Source organism: Mugil cephalus, chromosome 18 (assembly GCF_022458985.1).
Source record: "Mugil cephalus isolate CIBA_MC_2020 chromosome 18, CIBA_Mcephalus_1.1, whole genome shotgun sequence".
NCBI classification, from domain to species: domain Eukaryota; kingdom Metazoa; phylum Chordata; class Actinopteri; order Mugiliformes; family Mugilidae; genus Mugil; species Mugil cephalus.
In genome coordinates this window covers 8,232,247-8,254,264 of record NC_061787.1, presented here as the reverse complement: position 1 = coordinate 8,254,264, position 22,018 = coordinate 8,232,247, and the positions used below count along the sequence as shown (strand labels likewise).

Here is a 22,018-nt window from a genome sequence, read left to right as displayed (position 1 = left end):
ATTAAGATTATCTTCTTATATTTAAGACTTACCAATTTTAGTTCAGCAGGGCGATACTGGGAATTTTGGTATCGATCCAGGCTCGTATTATCGATACAGATACTTTTTACTTGAAATGTCATGATCATTGAAAAACTTCGTAACTTTGCCTTTAGCTAGTTGATTATGATTGTGATAAAACACAGGACAAATATTTTAGTCAAATAAACCTGTTTCTATTAACAAATTACAATATAAAACAATTTAACAGTATAAAATTAAATAATACTCATCTAATTTTAGAACAAAGTCATTAGTGCAAAATAAGAACAGGGAACAATGTAACAAATATATAAATGTAATAATGTAAACAACAAAAAATTGCTCAAGGAGGGAAACTTTGGCTTATTAATTTTCCACAGAAGAAGTCAATCTGAATCCTGTGTAATTGTCTTCTCTTCCGAGTGAAAATGGTTCATCCTCTTGGGATCGATGTTGAGATATTTCACCAAATTAGTGAAACGTTTGACCAGATAGTGGCCAGTTGTACTCAACCAAGACGGTGCTGGTAGCTGAAAATTGGTCATTCCTCTGGTAGAATGAAGATCTAAACAAGTGAATTAATGCCAAGTGACAGAAGAAACTGGGATATTTTGCCAAGTTACTCAAACAGTTGACCTTCCAGTGGCTAGTTGATGACTTAAAGTCACTTGGAATCATCGTCTTGTGATAGTAAATGTCCAACATTGTGTATTAGTTTACATAGTTCGAGAGATATATCACTCAGGACCATTGTGGTGGACCAGCTGACCAATAGATGGAGCAATGCTGTCGTCCCTCACCTGTAGCATTGTTTAAAATCACAAACTGGGTCATAATCACGTCACTTCACAGGCAGCGTGCCTGGTCTAAATGACTTGTTGAAATTGATATTATTGTAGCATTAGAAGCTGGATTTCTTCTCATCACATTTAAATTAAATCTTTTGTGTACGTCTGGCTCAGTTCCACGTGAATGGAGCTGATCTTCCAACTCTGATAACTTGTACACAATAAAAAATACTGTCAGATGCTCAACAGTGGACTGTATCACTATTCATTGCTTCAGGGTATCGCTCTGTGAGCCCTGCTTTTATTGCACACAACAGGGCTTTGTATCTAACTGCATAGTTATGAGACAGTAATAGTAGGGGAGAGTGGGAGTGTGCACGGGGATGCATTCCTCCATAAATAAGTGGCAGCCAGAAAGTAACCGTTAACAGCAGGAAGTCTTGTAAGACCTGGCGTTCATGGGCAAGCGCATCATGCCGTCTCTCAACTGAGAGCACTGTCATTTACTACAACACTGTCAGCTGTGAAAGGGGGAACGACATTCTTGAGTCACTGGACCAAGACACAATTCATGCACGCGCGGGTCCCTCGCGGAAAGAAGGAGTTCATTTTTCTGGCCTGGAACTCTGACAGTAAAAAAGCGCTGCGAGCCAGGTTGTTCGGACCACGGGAAGTAATTGTCGGGTTGGAGGAGCTAATTATGCGTTTGGCTTAGCAAAGATTGACCCGTTGGTTGGTTAGTTGGTTGGTTGGGATGAACCATGTGTCACTGTCAGGAGCAAGGAATTTTACACAATAAATACTGACACCTCGGCCATATCTAAGTTTGCAAAGGAGTTCTTACTTCTTCTGAAATCAGCATCATTTGAAATGTGAAGGTATATTTTCTGCCATTTTCGGAGTCAACCTTGGATTGCATAGTCTTTGATTGCATATTAAGGCTCAAGCAAAAGCAGCAAATGTTTTGTTTTGTTGATTTTGAATGTCTTAACCACCACCACTTTTTCTGCACAAGGGCAATAAATTGGGTAATTTGGATTAATATTGTTTTTTAACTCAATTTGTCCCATGAATTACCGCTGTCATCTGATTTAAAATTTCTCAGGGAACGATGTTGAATATTGCAATATATGGCATAATATCATAATATCGCAATAATGTATCGTATCGTGACTCAAGTATCGCGATACGTATCGTATCGTGACGTCCTTGCCAATACCCACCCCCACAGTGTCAAATAGTTCACAAGATTAGTGTTGATGATATTAAAAGTGCATAGTCCAGAAACTATTAGGACGGTGGAGGCGGGAGAAGCGGGATAGGGGAACGAGAACTAAGTTCTTGGACAGCTGAGAGATAAGTGCAGTGCTTGTAGTGCAGCACTGCAGAGCCCCGTGAAGATATGATGAATAGGATGAGTATTATCCTCGATAATTCTGTGGCAGCAAAATAATAATTCACCAACATTTCCAATACTAATTTTGTGGACTCAAAAGAATGAACGTACCAGGATGTTCAATACCAGCACAGTATAAAGTTGACTCAGTTTGGAAGCAGGGCTGAAATGATCCCCGTCCATTAGCCTCCTAACTCTGCCTATCGTCCCCAAGCAGCTGAGCAAGTGAGTAGGTGAAAGCAGACAGAAAGTGGGTGGAAGCAGACTTGTCCCCATATGTTAGACATTATACGTCAGCTGCTGCATTGTGTTTGTTCATGCGCTCACCCCACCAGTTTCAATTACACAGCCCACAAAGTAGGCCATTGATCCCCTCACGTTTTCCAGTTAAGGTACGTCAATTTGTGCCTTCTTCTTGCGCATTTAGATCGTCTCACTTTCACCAGCAGCTGCAAAGAAATGAACCCGTGAATGGACGCGGCCCTTCCCCCTCCTTTAAATTCACACACACATACACACACATATAAGCCGGTGAGAGTGTTTGCGGACCTCCAGGCAACAAACCCGGACAGTGTTGCTTCTCATAAAGCTCCAGAGCAGGAGCCGGCACGAGACTCACCGTGTCTCCTGTGTGCGTCTTAATTGGAAACAACACTGCCCGCAGGACTGACGCTTGTCTCATTCTTTCTTGTTGATCAGATAACTCAATCACATATTAGCTGGCTGCCATGTGCTGAGAGCAGTTTGGATTTGGCTCAGAAGTAGGCCATGACACATTTGGATGCATGCTAGGAGCCAGAGGAGCTCTCGGCAGGGACAGGGAGTTAGACAAGAGACAGCTTGCAGGTAAAACCTTGAGAAAAAGCAGACCATGTGTGTGTGTTTATGTGTTTGACACCTGTTAGTCTCAGAAACCAGTTTTAAGAGAAGCTTTCTGCCAGTGAAGGGCTCTATATGCTCTCTCAGACACATTTACATTCAGGCTATCATCACTCAATGGCAGCGGCAGGGCTTTTAGCCTGAGGGCGAGGGCCGAGTCGCTCCATGTCCTGGAATGCAGTTGACTTTCTAAATCCCCACCAGTCTATCCTGGGGCAGCGGGGCAGGGCCTATCTCAAGCCCCCTTTTCCACGTGAGCCACGTCTGGAATCCAAGCGAGCCGCTTCTCCCGGCCTCACTTATTCACCGGCGCTCTTCGTGTTGTTCCCTAAGTGCGATGGAAGAAGAAATTGCAGATGAAGACAAAGATTGCTCACTCGGGGAAGGTAATGGGCTTTCTGACACGCCACAGGCAAATGAATATACATCCTTCAGAGGTTTGTGTGTGTTCTGTCTGCTGAGTGTAATTTGGTTAGCAGTGGGGAAACTGTGTTCAGGAGTTAAAAATAGGATTGGAAGTACATGAGACGTGCTGCGGCTCTGCACTTGAGCACGGTGGGGGCTTGGTGAGGGGGCATGATCATGACGCACCACCACTTGGTATTTCTCAAAAATAATGCTCTGTTTTTTTATATTTACTGATCAAAGCGGTTTTGTAGCAACAAAACAAAACGGGAAAGTAGTGGACGGGTTGAGAAGGCGGGTAGACGCTCAGCTGATGCAGATACTAAGCAGGTGTTTTTCCACAAGTTGCAAGTTGCTGCAGTAGTTTAATCTGTGAATTTACCTTTGCTTCAGTTATAACGTCTTTCAGGGGAAAACAGGAAATTCCTTTTTCATCCGTGGCCCAAAACATGCTCTCAGCCTTTAAAAAAAAGGAAAGAGAAGCCGTATTAAACCACCCACGAAATAACTGCGAGTCAAAATTTCCTCCTTCATCCTGTTGCAGAGCTGAACTCTGTGAGAGAACCTTTATTTTTCACCATCACCCTCTGAAAGGTGCACATTATGGCTCGGGCTACCTGTCTCCAAAACAAGACGGCACATCAGCTCATTTTCTTGCTTTTTTTCCTCCCTCTGTTTTCACACTCCAGCCGCCTCTTCTCTTCTCTTCTCTTCTCTTCTCTTCTCTTCTCTTCTCTTCTCTTCTCTTCTCTTCTCTTCTCTTCTCTTCTCTTCTCTTCTCTTCTCTCGTAACGTTCACACCGATGGATTTACTATTTTGGTTTGGGGCTATGATTGATTTAAGACAAGATTGCAGGGCTACAAAGATGTTTATGCGCCCAAGGAGCTGTGCTCACTTCATCTCTCCATTCTGCCACATAACAAATATCTGCCTTGCATCATTGTTTGTCATTTTCACATGGTGGTAAAATAGAGAGCATTTCCTGATGGCAGAATTAAGCTCGCTTCCGATGGGAAACCTGCCCATTGACGGGCTACATTTGCTATATTGCTGTGATTGCTGTGGGAGGACTAGACATCCACAGTCACTCTTTTCTATTTAAAACATTTCCTCAATTAAACTTATTGCATCTGCGAGTTTTTTCTCCATCTCCGTATCTTACAAGCCATACGAACAGATGCTTTGATATCATCTCCAAGTTTCTTCATTTGTACCTCATCTCGTTAAAGTATATCCCTGGCATTTTTTTTTTGTTTTTTTTTTGTTTAATGGTAAGAAGCCTGAACAGCTGTTTCAGCTGAGTGTTTTTATCACCAGCATTGTGCTTGTTACGTAACACTAAAGAGTTATTGCATGACTGTGCAATGAACTGGACCAATTGTGCATCCGGAAGCTTTTGTGTTTTGCGTCTTCTGAATATGGATGAAGTCATATTTTCTACGCACGAAGCACGTTTCAGTAAGAGAAGTGCAACAACAAGGCGAGCTTTAGATGGTTCATTGGCCCTGACGTGCACTCTACACGACCTATGGAGGAAAAACATACACGCACACGGTTCTTGTTGATGTGAAAACAGCAGAGCACATTTGTTTTGACCGCTCCGTGTCCCCTCTTTTCCCCCAGAACAAACCAAGAGCAGCCTGAAGGTAACCTCCCCAGAGGACGCCGAGCACATACACCGCAGACAGGCCTCCCCAAATGGGACGCCCCCTTCAAGAGGGGACGCCAAAGGCAGCCGCACTGTCCCCCGAAGGCACACGTTAGGGGGAGCCCGGGGCTCCCGAGAGATCCTGGCAATGCAGCCGTCAGATATGGACAAGAAGAGGGAGGCCTTCCTGGAGCACCTGAAGCAGAAATACCCTCATCACGCCTCGGCCATCATGGGCCACCAGGAACGGCTGCGGGAGCAGGTCAGTGGGTTGATGGAAGCCAGGGAGTTTAATGTTTCTACTTTGGAACACTGTTGTAAACAAACATGCAATTTTAGTTTTTTTTTTTGTATGTATATTAATCAAACAACAACAAATCAAACAAGTGAAATGTGAAATTGGTTGTGATAACTGTGCAGAGAACTATCAACTCTGTTAACATCGTGGTGTCTTTTAAGACTTGAGAAGATTAGGGTTTGTCTTATTTCCTATGAAACGTACAGGAAGGAATCTGGTGGCAAACAAAACTAAGCTAAAAGAAGAGTAAATACTCGTCTATAGAGGGGTTTCAGTCGCCATGTTGGAGGCACTTGGCAAAGTAAACAAAACCCACGGACTGAAGAAGATTGTGGAAAGTGGTGAATTATGTTTTTGGCTGTACCAACATTATAATATAGTTCATATCAAGCTCAGGTGATCTTTTCTGACCTGTCATTCCAGCAGATGGCACTTGACCCAGATCCTTTTGATAAAAGTCGGACGTTTTACCTGGAATAAAATAAGATTTTAGCTCTACATTTTAAGAACGATGTTTCTGCTGTAGCAGGCTATTAAATGTGATCAGAGTCAGATATAAGTCAGTAGTTGTCAAATAGAAGTTGCTGCTACCAACGTTTCAATTTCCTGACAAGAAATGGGCAGAAATACAGATGTTGTCCAGACTGTTGCCTCGTAGATCTTGGTTTAGCCTCTTTTAGTCTGATTTTGGCATTGTTTTCTCTGATTTGTAACAACTTTTGGCAGTATATAAAATTCCAAATGTTTTTCTGAGTCAAAAACACAGCAAATATTCACCGTTTTCCACCATCTACTTCAGTCCGTGCACTTTGTTTACCTCGCCGAGTGCCTCCAACATGGCGACTTCCGGAGTGATGACGTGCCGTGAAAACCCTCTATAATACTTCACAGGAACAAGATTATTCTCACTTTCACTGCGTCCACTGGATGTTGTAAAAATCTTCTGACCTCTATGTGGCCCAACAATCTGTTTATGTAGATTTAGTGTCAACGTAACATCTTCTAAGTGTGATCTTACCATGAGGCTGCAGTTGAGTTGAAATCATTTGTATCCAGCATCTGGCAATCCACGCTAGCTACAAACACTAATTAACGTGGAAACTGTGAAGAAAGTAGACTGCAGTGCAGCTTCGAAACTGCGCCGTCTCTCTTTTTGCTGCAGGTTAAATGTGAAGTGTATCCTATAAATCTGCCTGTCAGGTTTCCCTCCCACAGCTGCTGTGAAACAGCGAGGTGTCCTTTTTTTTTATGACACAGTTGAAAACATGAAAACCACAAACAGTTTGAAGCGCACTCCCGTTTTGATCACTGCAATTTGTCTTACTTGCACAGTAGCTTCATACTGGTTTGTATATTCTAGACAACCGTATGATGTATATACTGTATATATATACTGTATATAAACAGAGAACAAGTTTTCCAGTTGTTGTTGGGAGTTATTAGAGGTTGAAACCCCCCTTTTTTGGCTTTCTGAAGTCAATGAGGACGGCATCGCAGAGGGAGTCTCGAGGTGGACATTTGGCTCACCTGGCCATTGTCTGCGTGTTTGCTCTGGGTCAGAGGACACAAAAGCGAAGAGCAAGCTGGCTTTGTAGCCAAAACAATTGAGGTAATGGTGAGACTGGCACCGAGCCACGGGGGAGCTCCAGGCAGTGGTACAAGGCATTGTCCGAGAGGGATTGTGTGTGCTGTTTTCAGACGAGCCCACACAGCCTTGCCTGCATGCAAAGCAAACCCTTTTCACGAGGCGCTGTTTAAATCCACTCATTACCTCTGTAGATTTGCATAGGTAATATCAGTCAGCAGGGATGCTGGTGTTTTGTTGAGCAACAGGTTTGTGTGTTTTTTTGTTTCTTATTTTGTTATAGCCACTGACTCAACCACTGATTCTGTTTATGTAGAGTCTCTGATCTGTATTTATAGAAACTTGGTGTTTTCAAGCGCGAAGGAAACTATAGAGAGGAGACTTTGGTGTGAAATATAGGCAGTCAGACAGGTAAGTTCAGATCAGCGCTGGGGTGGAGTCAGAGTTGCCATAGTGACTCATGATGTCACTGCTGGAGGGGCTCAGTTTACTTGTAGGTGCCTGTAAGAGAGAGCGGGCTCCCTGTGAGAGAGCTGTGTGTGAGCGCAGGAGCGCAGCTCTGCAGGAAAAAGAAAAAAAAAACGGCAATGGACCTGAGGATTGTTTGGAGACATGGCTCTCTGTACGTGAGGCTCGCAGAGGAATAAAAATAAACTTTTTACGCAGACAGGAATAAACTTGTCACATCGGCGGCGTCAGTCCTCTCAGAGGGAACGCAGGTAAGCTATACCGGGAAATTATTTCAGGCAGCCAGTGCATGCTGCTCACACACACTGAAAATCATTGTGTATCTATTGTAAGTAGCACATCGTCATGTACGGATCGTTTTGCGCTTTGGAGCGAAGTGGGAGAAAAAAAAAAAAAAAAAAAAAAACTCCCCGGAGTTTCTCCACTCCTGCGCGCACCGACACGCTGTCAGGTGCTGCAAACTTCCAAGAAGCGAATGTAAAACTTGGCGCACAAGTTCTTCTTTTTTTTCTCAGAAAAAAACGTTATTTTAACACAACTGATACTTTTCGACGCCTTGAGATCGTCAGTTGTAAACTGTCCCCAAAGTGCAGCTATCCTGTAATTTTACGCAATTTTGTAGCAGTGAGTGCGCAGCAAATTGTGAACGGACGTTGATCCGTGCATGTGTTTTTTTTTTTTTTTTTTGTCTTTTGTTTTTTTAAACGACATGCTGTGTCTCGCATAACGATGACTATGATTATATAGCAATAACAGATTATTGTCACTCGGCTGATTGCTGTTGTTGCTCTACGCTTCTGGCTCAATGTTAGAACTGACGAGAAGATTGATTCCAAACGTTTTAGATGTGGATTTACTGTGACTGTGTTTTAGTGTCATAGTGGAGACTTGCTGCGTTTTCTCCAAAGAATGAAGGATTTGTTACTTTATGTCGCACTTGGATCTAATTCTTGGCATCCAGTCAAATGTGTACATTCAGCAGGCTTAAGATGTGGGACTGTTGCATGGTCTCTATAATGTGCCGAGGGTTGCCGGATTTGTTCTGCATCTCACTGTTAATTTTCAGGGCTGACTGCTTGATGACTTTATACGTACTGTGTCAGGATCATAGGGAGCAGGAGGAAGATGTGATCATTTTGTCTACATTTTGTGTCAAAGAGATTTCACTTCGGAACCCTAGTCCCTTTTTAGCTGCAGATCATCTAACAGAACTGTAAAAAAAATATCAAGTTTCACATCCTTTGAAGTTCTTCTCTTAGTTACTAAAACATCGAACCGAGGCGGGAGAGATAAACTGACTGTCAGTTTGTCAGACGTGACACTTTTAAATTGATTTCGAAATGAAACTGTTCATATGTTATTCAGATCTGTGGGATGAGATTTGAGCGGCTCTTGGATTTATTATGTCATTAAAGAAGATATATACGTGCTGCTGTCATAATGCAGACTGGTTTGAGCTTGAATTTCTGGCAAATAAATTCAGTGCTGAAAAATGAAGAAGAAAAAAGAGAGGACGATGATTGAAGATCGCATTTGGCATAATCTAATTCAGGATGTCAAGAGGAATGTATTCCTTCACTGCTAAGAGAAGCAATTGAAAACAAAGTAATAGTGACACGTTTATGGAAGCGTTTGTCACTCCCTGTCCTGGGGAGATATAATTATTTATCTTTGAGGGAAAACAGCCAGAAAATGTTGTAAAATCTGTGGTTGGTAGCGTGGGAGAGTGAACGCTTGCTGCAGCTGTCACGCGCATGTAAAGATGCCGACCGTACAGGAAAAGCAACATCCGTCGCAGTCCACGCTTCAAAGGTGAGAAGGAAATGTCTCCGGAGGTTTGAGTTACAAAGGCGGGGCTTTACCAAGGTTAAGCAGAGGTTGGGAAGATGATATCGCCTGAAAAGTTAATGACCCCACTCCACCCAGAGTGACTTCACAAATACTCACACACGCAGACACAAACTGAATGACTTATACGCGTATAAGGTGCCCCTAGATCCTTCCTTCCTTCTTCTTCTTCTTCTTCTGCGGCCCATAAAACCACAACAAAAGCAAGTGGTTTAATTTCCTCTGCTGTTCATCGGGCCTGCAAAGACCTGGATCCCACCCAGGGGAGATGAGATAACATCCCGTTGGCCCAGCAGTCACCCATCCTCTTGTCCCTCTTTCTCTCTGTCACTGCCCAGGGGCCTTGACAAGCACAAACCGAGCTGCTTGACCGAACCCAAACATGCACACTGAATTCCCTCCTTCCGCCTGTGTGTCAGAGTCTCTGCGTGATGAGGTGTGACTCTCCGGGCTCAAAGCGTTGCGGCCATGTTAGGACAGCTGTCTGTAGCTGTGGGCACCAGAGACACGAACGGATGACAGGTCCCCCCCACCTCCAAGCTGTGATGAGAGCAAAGATTATGAAGGTGTGGTTCACGATAAATTGTTTTAGAAATTTGTGGCACATAATCTGGCTCATGTTCTCCCGAAGCCGGTGGATTAGTTTGCAGGCGCGTTTCGTGTTGTCATGTAGAAATCGCTGTGCTACATGTAAATGTCATTTAAAGTCAAAACAAATATCCAGGATGGGAAAATTTGAAATATTGTGTAATGTAACTTGACAAAAGACGTTCTCAAAAGTCACTCAGTGCCTCTAAATGTTTATTTACATTTTTTAAGACAAACCCAAGGTCTCTGTTTGCAGTGATGGGAGTTAATTATAAAGCTAAACAGATTTAAGGGGATTAGATTTTAGATCCCAAAATAATATACAGTGAATAACACTGACCAGCTTGTGACAATACAATGTTCTGCTGGGAAACTTTTTGGACCTGGCATTCGTGTGGATGTTACTTAGACATGTACCACCCACCCACCACCTCCTACCGATGACACTCCTTGGTGACGGCATCCACACACACACAAAAATGTTTTAGGAACAACTAAAAAAAAAACATGAAAAAACAGCACAGGGTGTGGACCTGGCCTCTAAATTCACTAGATCCAGAACTGATCAAGTATCTGTGGAACAAACTTTTATATTTGATGAGGGAAGATATGATGACAGATTTTGTCTTTTTCTGAACTATTTCCAAATATTTTAAAATAGATTTGACTGAATGCTGTACATAATGGTGTTTTTCATTAATTATCATACATCCCCTGAGAAGAGAGGAGCCTAATTGGAAGACTTGAAAAGAGATCATACCAGGTGTGATGTGCCATTTTGTACATCAATAACCTGGCAGTCCAACCATCGATGTTATACTGGTATAAGTAACAGTAGACAGAATAAGCACTAGAAACCGTCCTCCTGGGGCTTTTTAAGGCATTGCAACGTTTGGTTGCTCTCCCACATACCTTTCTCTGTGGGCTACCAGCCCTGCTACACTCTTGCTCCCTAGAACCAAGGTCAGCCAGATAAGACTGGCTCCGAGCATGCATTAACTCCCTGCAAGAGATCTGACCGCAATCTGAGGGAAGAAGAACAGAGGCTTAGAGTTAGTCTTGGGGGAGTGTTGTTCCTCTTTTTTAACTAAACTGCACACACAAAAAAGATCATTGATCGCCATCCTCTCTTGGCACAGCATCTCTGCAATAGCCGGGATATCACAGAGGCTGATTTGGCAAGCCCGCATACTGAAGCATTTATAAACAAAAGATGTATTTTCACAAGACGCCTCTTTAGCGAAGCCCACGTTGCGGCGTGCGACACAATCGGACACTGTGTCGAGTCGCAGTTCTGCCGTGAAACATCTGTTTTTAATCACTGAACCCTGAAAATTAGGAGCAGACGTTGGTTTTAATAGCACCTGCCACCTCTGCATGAAGTGACACCTTGTAGTTCTACCCTCAGTAACACAAACGAGGACCACAAGGTTAACGACAGGCATGCGTTAACCTGCCAGTTAACCTGCCAGTTAACAGGGGTTTAGGGGTTGGGGTTTAGGGGTGCAGCACCCCAGTCGAGGGGACAAGTGGTCTGTGGAGTGGCGCCGAGGCTGTGTCTAATCCCGAGCGTCGCTGGGGGTGGGGGGTGTTAAGCCGATCTGACAGAAGGCCCTGATGGACCTGCCACTGATCACTGCTGATAATGAGTCAAGCCAGACAGAATTTTACACACTGTCTCAAGCGCAGTGCCACTGTGTTAATCAGACCAGCTAATCAGGTCTGAGCTCCTTTCTGTGCTTCATTCTTCTGAAAAACAGAGCTGTGTAACCCCGGTTTAACGACTGCGGTCGGAGCCACCTTCAGCCATATTGTTGCTCCTCTTGTTTTACTCAGTCGTTGTGAGGAATGCAAAAAGTTGAGATTCTATTGAGAGATTTGCAGATACAGGTGAAATGTCAGGGCCGTTTTTTAACCTACATTCCTTTGTGAACATTTAAAAGCATTTGTCAGTATAGCAGGTGCAGCCTGGGGACTCTCTGACCTGACCTCTCATAAAACTTCCACTCACCTATAGTCAAATAAAGACAAGGAAAACTGGTCCAAAGGACAGTTTGAATATAAGACCATTTCTGCTAACTATTCCACGTTTTGTTTTTGACAGTTTGCAGACTAGAGGGGATTTTCTTTGGTCAGGTGTGCACATTAGTTTGTGTGATTTGGTATGAAATCAGTTTCTAGGCACTGCTCTGCAGCACAACGATTCCGGCAAAACTAATTAACAGTACGACGAGAAGAAGAAAAAAAAGAAGTGCAAAGTCAGTATTTACATAAACTGTCAACCAATAACACAAGATTAACTTCACTGTCAGATCAGCCTGCAACAACCTGTCCCAGTTGTGTTTATCATTACATTTAGTTTGTTTAGTCCTCAATATTTCTTGGACACTTGAAGGAAGCGCCGGGTTCTTGGCACCGTTTCCATACGTTGTTGGCATTTTTTAAATGTTTTCGTCAGCAGTTTTTGTCTACTATTTATTTGGGTGCATATTTAATATTCTCATCAGTTACACCATCAAATGTGAAACTAGATTTATGCTTCCTCAATCCAGACACGGAGTTGTAAGAATTCATACTTGTGAGCTGGTTCTGTGTAGAGTTTTTCTACAAATGGAGACTGGAATTGCGCAACAACAATAAGTTTTCACTCTAGTGCAGAAAGTAGATGGGGCGTAGGAGGCAGAAGGAGGCAGAATATTCCATGCTCGATTGGCCGTTGAGAGACCAAGAAATGCATGTCCGACCAATCCCAGTTGTTGGGTATCACCAAATGTGATATCACCAAATGCTTTAATTTCAAATGTGGTGCACACCAGGGGTCTTCAACGTTTTTCCGGCCAAGGATTAAGTTGGGAACCTCTACCTACTATGATCTATATTAAACTCGGTGCTGACTGAAAGATAACGTCTTCTCCCTCCATTTATCCCTTTACTAAAATATGTTGAGTTCATGTTAATGTGTATTTAAATAAAATCTAAATTTGTGGGGGAAATCGTGGAGAAAAAAAAATTAAAAATACATAATAATGTGTAATCAACCAAAGATTTTGCAGATTTAGCTATAACTTACCTTCACATGTAAAAAGGACCGGCTGCCAGTTGCTTTGTAACCCCTGAGAACTAAGCAGGTATGTTTTGTCAGTCTCTACCTTTGCTTTGCAAGTCTTTGCATGCAGCCCAACATCTGGACTCCACCTTGGGCTAAAAGTATGAATCCAACTTCAAAAGGCAAAGCAGTTGCAGAGACGCACCGACAGCACTGACAGGACCAGCTAGAAACATCTGGCTCAAACTTTATTTTGACCTGCTGTGCGTTATTTCCAGTTTAGCCCCTCTCTAGTCGAGATAAAGGGTGGGAATGTCGAGGAGAAAGAATGGCAGAAATCTTTAGTGTTGCTTCTGTAAATATTTAAATTACAATTTTCCAATTGAGAGAATTTAAACGTCTGTTTTTCTTTTACTAAACAAGATGACATATATGACAGGGAACACCTGGGACGTGTGAAATAGTTCATGGCAGACAAGTATATACCAAGCATCTAATGGAATCAGTCATAAATAAACTGCCCTGACAGAAGTGGAGCATGCGCTGCCGCTGTTATCGCGGCACTTGTAGCTCAACTGTTTTACAAGAATTCCCACGGACGTGCAACTCATCTGTTGCTTCATTCTGTTTTGTTGGGTGTTTAGCACATTGCAGTTGGCATACCAACTTACAAATGGAGCCTGTTAATGAGCCTGCGCTGGGAAAACATGGTGGCGATCTAACACCTTAAGCCTCTAGCTGCTGTTGTTTGTTGATGGAGAGTGTTGACGTTTCATGACTTATTGCATGTGGTTGACTGAATCACGTGGAGCTGAGGAGCTGAAACCGTGTGCGTTCTTATTGTTTCTGTCAGAGGTCAGACATAAGTCACCCAGGACAGAAGTGGATAATAGACGCTGTATGTTACCACCAGTCACCAGTCAGTGTGAGGAGGAATCCGTCAGGCAGCAATGGATGATGTATTCAGGAAATACTCGACGTTGCACCGGCAGTCTTAATGAAAACTTAGCGCTGACTATTACACACATGCACAAACACAGTGAGAAACTCTCCCCTGGGAGAGAGCGTATAATAAATCTTAGGCTCAGCGGAGGAGCTGTGTGGTCTTCGGTGACTTATTAATTAGGCATGAATAGCAAAGCCATTATCAGGGCACTCTTTATGGGAGCAAAAGGAGACTTGACACTTGACAAAATACTGTGTCTCCAGTATCCAAGAACCAGAAAAGAATAGCCATTCATTGTAAATGTAAAGGTGAGGTGCAGAGATTTAGTTCCAGATATTGGTACCACTGGAAGGTTGCCTTCCTTGTTCATAACAGTAATATGAGTGTATGTGTATGAGCCATGCAGAAGATAAACGACTGATCCCTCTAGAGGGAAGAAAACCCTCTTTGTCTTGGTGACCAGAGGCTCAGAGCCACGCACACATCCACTCACGATCAGATGTACACGCAGGGAGGCTCGAATTAGACCTAGAAGGCCTTTTATCCCGCTCTCTCTGGAGACGCACCAGGTTCGCGTGAAGACGCGCCGGATAAACGGCTCACGTCTGAAATGTGAGCGCGGCTCCGACCACCGCGCCGTGGAGGGATCCCGCGCGTGCGAGACTTGATCAAACATTTATTGCACTATTCTGGGATGCTCTAAGCTTTGAAAGCCACAGCACGAAATGTGTCTTGCTCCAGATAAAGCAATACTAAAGAGCAAGTCCAGACAGGTCGTGGCTCTGCAGCCCCGTCAGCAAATAGTGTGCGTGTATTTGTGAGAAACAGCGACCTACTTATGTGCGCACACTCATAGATGTGTACAAATGAATTCATGCGATGCTAGTGCATGATCTGTGGGTCGTGGTGTAAGTCTGGACCTGTTGTCTTACATAACCACAACAGAGCTTCTCGTCAGTTAGATGATACAAATAGATAGATAGATACTCCGATGTTTATTAAAGTTTACTTGGAAACCTTTTGAAATAGCGACCATGCATAGGTACGTAGTCATTGGTGCATCCAAATGTATGTGCTACTGGACAAGCGCCTGCTGATTCCTTGCCAAGGCTTTCAGGATCCCCGGGGGTACAGAATGGCCTTATCTCCTTGGGACACGAGTGTCATCTTTCTGTCTTCGGCGCTAGCTTCAGGGGAATGAGATGGAAGCTTAGATTGGACATGGGGATTAGTGCTGAAGCTGCAGTTTTAAGATAACTTTTATTTTTTCGGGTTGGGACAGAAACTTTGCGGAGGTTAAAGCCGTGGCACGGATCACATTTTCCACTGTCTGCAAGTAAGAAATATTCGATCAACAAGAACTGTGCACACGTCCCGCCGCTGTCCGACACAATCGCAGCCTCACGCACCAGCGCATGAGTATAGAAAGTACAAACAATGACTCTCCCCCGGCTGTGCGCCTGGTACGGATTGTGTGTGTTTGAATTGTGCTGCCAGATCGTTAGGGATGTGGGGGGCGGTGTATGCATGTGTGTGGGGGAGGGGGGTGGGGGGGGTGGGTGGCCATCCGCTGTGAGGTAGAGCAGAAAGAGACCAGGACAGGGCAGTTGTGCAGAGCAAGTGCTTGAAGGATTGTAATAACATTGCAGGAAGAGACCCTGTTTCCCTTAGAGCGGGGAGTTTCCAGTCTCACATGGAAGCCACTGCTGAGAGAAGATTGCAACTAGTCGAACATGGTAAATACTGCGTTTATTCTTTTTAACTTGAACTAGAACATGTTTGCCGCTTGGAGTTTTATCTGCTTTATAGTCAAAACTGCTCAACTTGAATCTGACGCGATTCAAAGAAGATGACGTTCTCTGCTTCATAACTTCCCATCCACCCTTCTTCGTAATGGCTACACAGTGTTGGCTTTTGCAATACTGCGAATTGAGACAAGTAGGTGATGCCTGCTTGTGATAACCCTAACTAACAGCAAGTCAGTTTGACAGTGTTGCAGAGTTGTTCAAACTGTCACAAGTAGTGTAAGAGATTGTCATCTCACCACCTTCCTCCCACGGGGTCAACTGATGCCGTATTGTCTCTGTTGTGACTGCGCACATTATCAATCCCAATGATCTGCCTCATTATCTTCGCTTGTCAATGCGCAATTTTATGAATGAGACAGGACCCGGTCTGTTTAATGTTTTGCATGCACATTTGCGGCTAGATTATTTGATGATAAACTTGTACAGCTGGTCTGGAGCCGCCGCAACTTCCGTACGCGGCTTCACCTTCACACGCGGCAATTAACGAGCGAACCCATCTCTGAAAGGTCATCTGGGGATTTTGATGATGGGATTAGAGGAGGAATGCATCAGAGGAGGGAGATGGGGAGGGATGTGGTAGCAGTGAATGGGAATCGGTGACTGTGGGATTTTAGTATAATGTCATTTAGGCTGTGGAAGACAAAAGAGGATGGTCTGTCCACAGACAGCGCACGGACTCAGCACTGACCCGCTGATTGACAGCGGCTTTATGCCTCAGTGTGGTACGAGCTGCAGTGACACAGTTTTAAGCGCACACATGTGTTTTTTTTTTAATTAACTTTGTGCCTGTTTTGTTGAACTTTGTGTCTGTGGAATAGATAAATTGATTTATTAAGAGGAAACAGGGGCAGATTGATTTAATGTTTTACTCTGGGGTGCTTCAACGCAATAATCCTTTTACTCAACTTTGATTTTTGTGCTTTAAATGGAATAACGTGTCAGAATGAGCCCAGCTGAGTAAAAGCTCTTTTAGAGTAGATGCCATAATTTACGCACACAGATGACGCCATTTATGCTTGTGCGCTCGTCAGTCTGAACACCACCCAAACGCTAGGCGGCGCTGTGTCTTTTTTCACACCTGTGTCGCCGCGGTGCACGGTTACATTTCTGTGGAGGTGCACGTCAGTTGCGATGGTGCCAGCGGCCTATCAGGGGTTAACAGTCTGCAGAGCCACCGTCCCCTGTTTATGTGTTTGCCATGCAGATCAGGCCAGGTAATTACAGTTAGCTCTATTTCCGCTCCCCAGAGCTGGAGCCTAATAAGCATCTTAAGTGGAAAGGCATGCTCACAAGGCTGGCATTTAAAGCCACGCACGTTTTCTCCCACACTCCACGCATGTTTACATTCTTTCCGTCCTAGACAGACAGATAATATAGAATCGCTGAATGAAACCTGTTCCCCTGGTTTCCTGCGTGTGTTTACTCCGTGTACATAACAAATGGTGTGTGAATGCGTGCTATTGTACTCTGACCCCTGTTTTTGCCTACGAGGAGTGACTTGTGAAACCGGCAGTGTGTGGTTGTCGTAGCTTTCCTCTATTACTCAGCAGAAAAAAATGCACTCTCTTCCTTTGAGGTTAAAGCTCTGATACATTATCAGAAAGCCATTTTATGCCCGGTTATGTTAATTTTATAAAAAAAAAAAAAAGTAGGCACCAATCAGTGTGCTTTGTGTAGACTGGCAGCAGGTGCGGCGCATGACGTTCAGGCAGCTTTTCAGGCTATGTCTATACTTAAATCTTCATGAGTGACACAGCAGGCTCCTGATGGGGGCTGCCATTATTCTTAACAATTGTAATTTACTTTAATCGCCCCAGTCCGGCTCCGCATGTCACGCTCGCCTGTCAGGAGCTAAGACGGGGCCAGCATGATATAATATAACCTACTCCGCTTCGTGAAATCACGAAACATTGTCCCCTCGGTTTAAAAGTGCCCTTGTAATCACCAGGACAGGTGACGGGTTGCGCCGTGAAAGCAACCCATGTCGTACGTGCGTGCTCACGACACAGAAGCAGAAGCTGGCATCACAACAGAGCGCGGCGCATGTAGGAGCATTGACCTATAAAGTTTCAGAATTACATATATTTTCGGCACGCAGACACGCAGACCTGAGCTTTTCTCTGATGACCGTGTACTGTTTGTCAGGCCACGGTTGCATAAATGTTTGCAGGATGTCCTGGGTCCGGGTCAGATTTTCTGGAACAATGGCCCCGACTCAGCCATGCACACACTCAGTGTCTCCTGGCATCCTTCTTTCTCTTGGACACATGCGCAGACACATGCACAATTTAATTACCTTTAACTTGCACCTTCTTCCTCCACTAACATGGTTGTTTGTCTAATGATCGCTTATCCACATTTTGTTATTCTTAACATCTGTTTAAATATAAAGCCCCTGCAAGCAGACGATTTGCATGCTTGGTAGCCCGAGGAAAGGGCCTTTAGAACACGCGACATGAACATTTAGATCACCGAGTTATTTCTAGACGTGCTCTAACATGCTCTGGTCATGATGATTATTTGACACAGGTCTCTAATAACAACCCTCTGACGCTGGCTGCAGCACTTTGCAGACAACTCATCTCCGACAGTTTCTGATGTCCCTGACACATTCGAGCCTTATTTTCTAGACACATTCCTTCCAGAGGGGCTCTTTTCAAGACTCTATAACTTGTCATATTCCTACCTATAAGCTAACGTCGGTGTCTCAGTTTTTGCATCCATCACGGCTGTCAGAGCCAGTGTGGTGTACAGAGGCAGCCGCCGCCGAAAAAGCAGAATAAAGGCTCCGTGGTTTTGACTGAAGTGAGAGAAATCACTGGCGTGGAATGCACCGAATGTGTGAGCGGGTTAGAGCAGGTTTTACAGTGCTAATCAGCGGTTGGCCGGTGGCTTTCACATCTGGACTTTAAAGCAGGAAGTGGTTTACAGGGACAGGAAGTGTCTTTGGAAGCAAGGCTTTTCGGTGATATGCCGAAATCGTGTAAGAGAAAGATTGAGGGGAAAAGGCAGAGAAGTCATTTGAACTTAACTGTTAACCTTTGGAGGGGACACCTCATTTGTCAGATGTGGACTGGTATGGAGTGGTTTAACTTAATTAGCCCTTTCCACAGGGAGGTAGAAGGTCTCATTTGCAATTTTCTCCATCTTTATATTTGACTTCTCTCCTGTGCAATTCACCTTCCATTGTCTCTATTATAATGTTTTTTTCCCTTTTCTGAGAAATAACAGTTTTAATTAATCTACTTGATGTAGGACTGTAAATGCTAAGAAAGGACTAATGATGAATACGTTTTTGTTTATTCTTCCACTTCATTCTTGTGAGCAGTACATTGTAGTGACTAATTCAGATACCTAATATATTTCAGATATCACGTTTGAGTGGTTATATAACCAACATAAAACAAAATGTATCCATGTAGTTGTAGTTTTGTTGCTTAAAAGTTTGCATTGATCAGTTCTAGGGTTCAGTATCTGGCATCCTACGATACTATTGGCAAGGCAGTGTATTTTAAAATCTAATCCGAGGAAAACTGGCCATGTACAATGCAAACATCCATAAAATCTGACTGGATTAGAAGCTAGATAGAAGCTTTCTGAACAGCCGATCTCTGTAATGTAAGCTACTTAAGGAAAGTATTATTTGACTAAGTATTGTAAAAAATAACAATGCAATCAGCACGTCTGCTTAAAAATGGTCTACTTAAAAATGGAGCCAGAAATGACAGGATTAGCCTAGCTAAGCATAAAGATTTAAAGCTGTGGAAACATACAGCCATACTCTTTACATTATTAATCAAGCTTCATTCAACTACATTTATCTTACTGTAAAGCTGGGGTTGTGTTGTATTTCACACTCCATGCAGTTTTAATGTGACATAATCATTTAAATGATTTCTTGATTCCATCCTAAAAATTAATGGAATTTTCCATTTAAGCTTTTTCAAATTACTGATATCAACCAAAACCAAGCCCCAGCTGCTAGCACAGTAATGATTATTTTACTCAACAGAACTTGAGAAACAATTTGAAGTTCTGCTCATAGTTGCTGACCTGAAAGTGCCAGACACTTATTTTTATTTCTGCCATCGTGTGTTGACTTCGGCGACACATGATGTGGCCCACCACTCTTGGACTGGCATAATTACTTCTCACAGGTGATGTAGGAAGGCAACATGATTCAGCTCCCCCATGGGTGACACGGTAGCATTTGAGAAGACAGAGCAGCATTGTGGGAGGGCTGTTTGGACTCACCCATCAGCGAATAAGATCATAAATCATTCAGCGTTCAGATTAAATTCCCGACACATGTCTGGTTTCAGGTGACATGTCCACTCCGTGTGACCTCCCTGTTTGAAAAGATGACTGTCGTCATGTGTTAACTATGCAGGAGCTCGTTTGTATTCACTTCTTTTAATCCTCCGAGTGCCACCTAAGTGTGTTTTAATGGAATTACAGTAACTGAGTGATGGCTCAGCAGGTTTGCCCAGTCACCGTGAAAGAGCAACAGAGAAATGTTCACACACTGACTCAGCTAAAATAACACGGGGTACAAGAACCATTATGAATTTAAATCCTCTATTATTTTTTATTTTTTTAAATATATATATATATGTAGCATTACAGGCAGCATTTAGGTTTTTTTATGTTACTAATTTAAACTCACAGAAGTTTATAACAAAGCGATTCAGCCTACGTTGAAGATACCTTTGAATCTTCTTCCTTCATCTTCTTTTCTTTGCTCTGCTCTGTTGACATTGATTGGTTTCCATGGTTCTTCTGTTTTGTTTGACGACCATTTCTTTTTCCACCTCAACCTCCCACTGGCATTTCTTAGCCATTTGCGTTCTGTTTTCTCCCTCTCTCCTCTTTTCTCCCGCCAGTCTTTGCAGGGCATGCTCGCCTCCCTCCACTCTGAGCTTGACATTCAGAGGTATTTGATGAAAATCCAATTGCCCCACAGAGTTAGTCAGCCTTTTATCTTATCTGCATCTCGCTGTTGCGTGTGTCCGTGTGTGTGGCTACGTTCGCACCCTCGCTAACATCTGCTGCGTGACCCGTCCCCCCCAGCCCCTGAGCCCCCCCCCCCCTCCCCTTGTCCCTCAGTGTCTGCCCTGACGGCTCGCGCCAGCCTGCCTTGGCTCTCGGTCTAAACCGGTTTAAGCCAAGAGAGGCTGGCATAAATGTCAACTGCATTAAATATGAAACGTTTTAAATTCTTTATTTGTGCTTACAAGTGTGACAGTGCAGCAGCATGAGCATGCAGCTGTGTTTGATAACCTCGCGGCCCTGACCTGTGTTGGCTGGCATAGCTCTGCAGCGGCGCGCAGGTGCCAGAAAAGAAGAGCATTTGCACAAAGAGCCCAGTGTTCACCCACCCGCTCGGTTCCAGTCTTTGAGGTGCAGATCACCTTACAAGAGCGCACAATACAGTATCTCAGTGGGCTCTGCGCTCATGTCACACACCGTCTCATTGGAGCTGCGGCTTGAGGATGCCACATCATGCAGATCTGATTACAGAGTAGAGAGCTGATCTTAAAGTTTTGATGATTCCACATCTTTAGTCAGAGTTTAAAAGAAATGTCTTCTTCTCTATTGAAAGTTTCTGTTTGATGTGTGGCACCTTTACTAACCGTGCCAGTATGTGGGCGTGTATTCTGTTTAACGGTAGATATTTCTGTTGCACAATAGAAATACCCTCAAGTTTTACAACATTAGCTGCTGACATATGCTTGCTGGATGGTATGGGGAAGTGTTTCATGTGTGAGCATGCATTAATGACGTACAGTATTAATTCTGCTTCGCACATTGGCCGATACGGCGTTATTCTCTATTCAACCAAATGTATTTCATCTTAAAAATGTATGGTAAATGCTCAGTTTGAAGCATTTTAGATGTGTTGGTGTGATGTTTTAAAGTCATGCATGTACAGCATCCTGTTGCTTACAACGCGTCCATGCGTCTCATCTTTACTGTTTTGTGTCCACGCGCTTCCCCACTCCAGAGCAGAAGCCCAAAGCACGGCCCCAGCCCGCAGCCGAGCGTCGGCGATCAGGTCGACCACCTGTCCCTGGCCTCCCTGGAATCGCTGGACGCCATGTCTGAGGCCGACGCGCCCACCGCCTTCACCCGAGGCAGCCGGATCCGCGCCAGCCTGCCTGTGGTGCGATCCACCAACCAAACAAAGGACCGCTCACTAGGTACGCTATTATAGACTTTTAGGTGAGAGAATGCCTCATTTGCTGCTGACCACAAAAAGGTTTGTGTCACGCCGTCAACTTCCCCAAACAAAA

General features: G+C 43.9%; 1 protein-coding gene across 16 annotated transcripts in view; it reads left to right on the top strand.

Annotated features, from left to right (window-relative positions):
* The window catches only part of si:ch211-285f17.1 (sickle tail protein homolog), a 105,667-nt gene that overhangs the window by 58,922 nt on the left and 24,727 nt on the right, over window positions 1-22,018 (top strand). For 11 of the 16 annotated variants that reach the window (XM_047612187.1, XM_047612181.1, XM_047612182.1 and 8 more), the window contains exons 2-4: window positions 5,114-5,400; window positions 20,609-20,689; window positions 21,730-21,925. In XM_047612187.1, the coding sequence (XP_047468143.1) occupies window positions 5,114-5,400; window positions 20,609-20,689; window positions 21,730-21,925 (564 nt within the window). Of the gene's footprint in view, window positions 1-3,322; window positions 3,471-5,113; window positions 5,401-6,809; window positions 7,741-15,518; window positions 15,654-20,608; window positions 20,690-21,729; window positions 21,926-22,018 lie in introns of those variants that run through there. The other 5 variants (XM_047612183.1, XM_047612195.1, XM_047612188.1 and 2 more) reach the window with 4 other exon arrangements.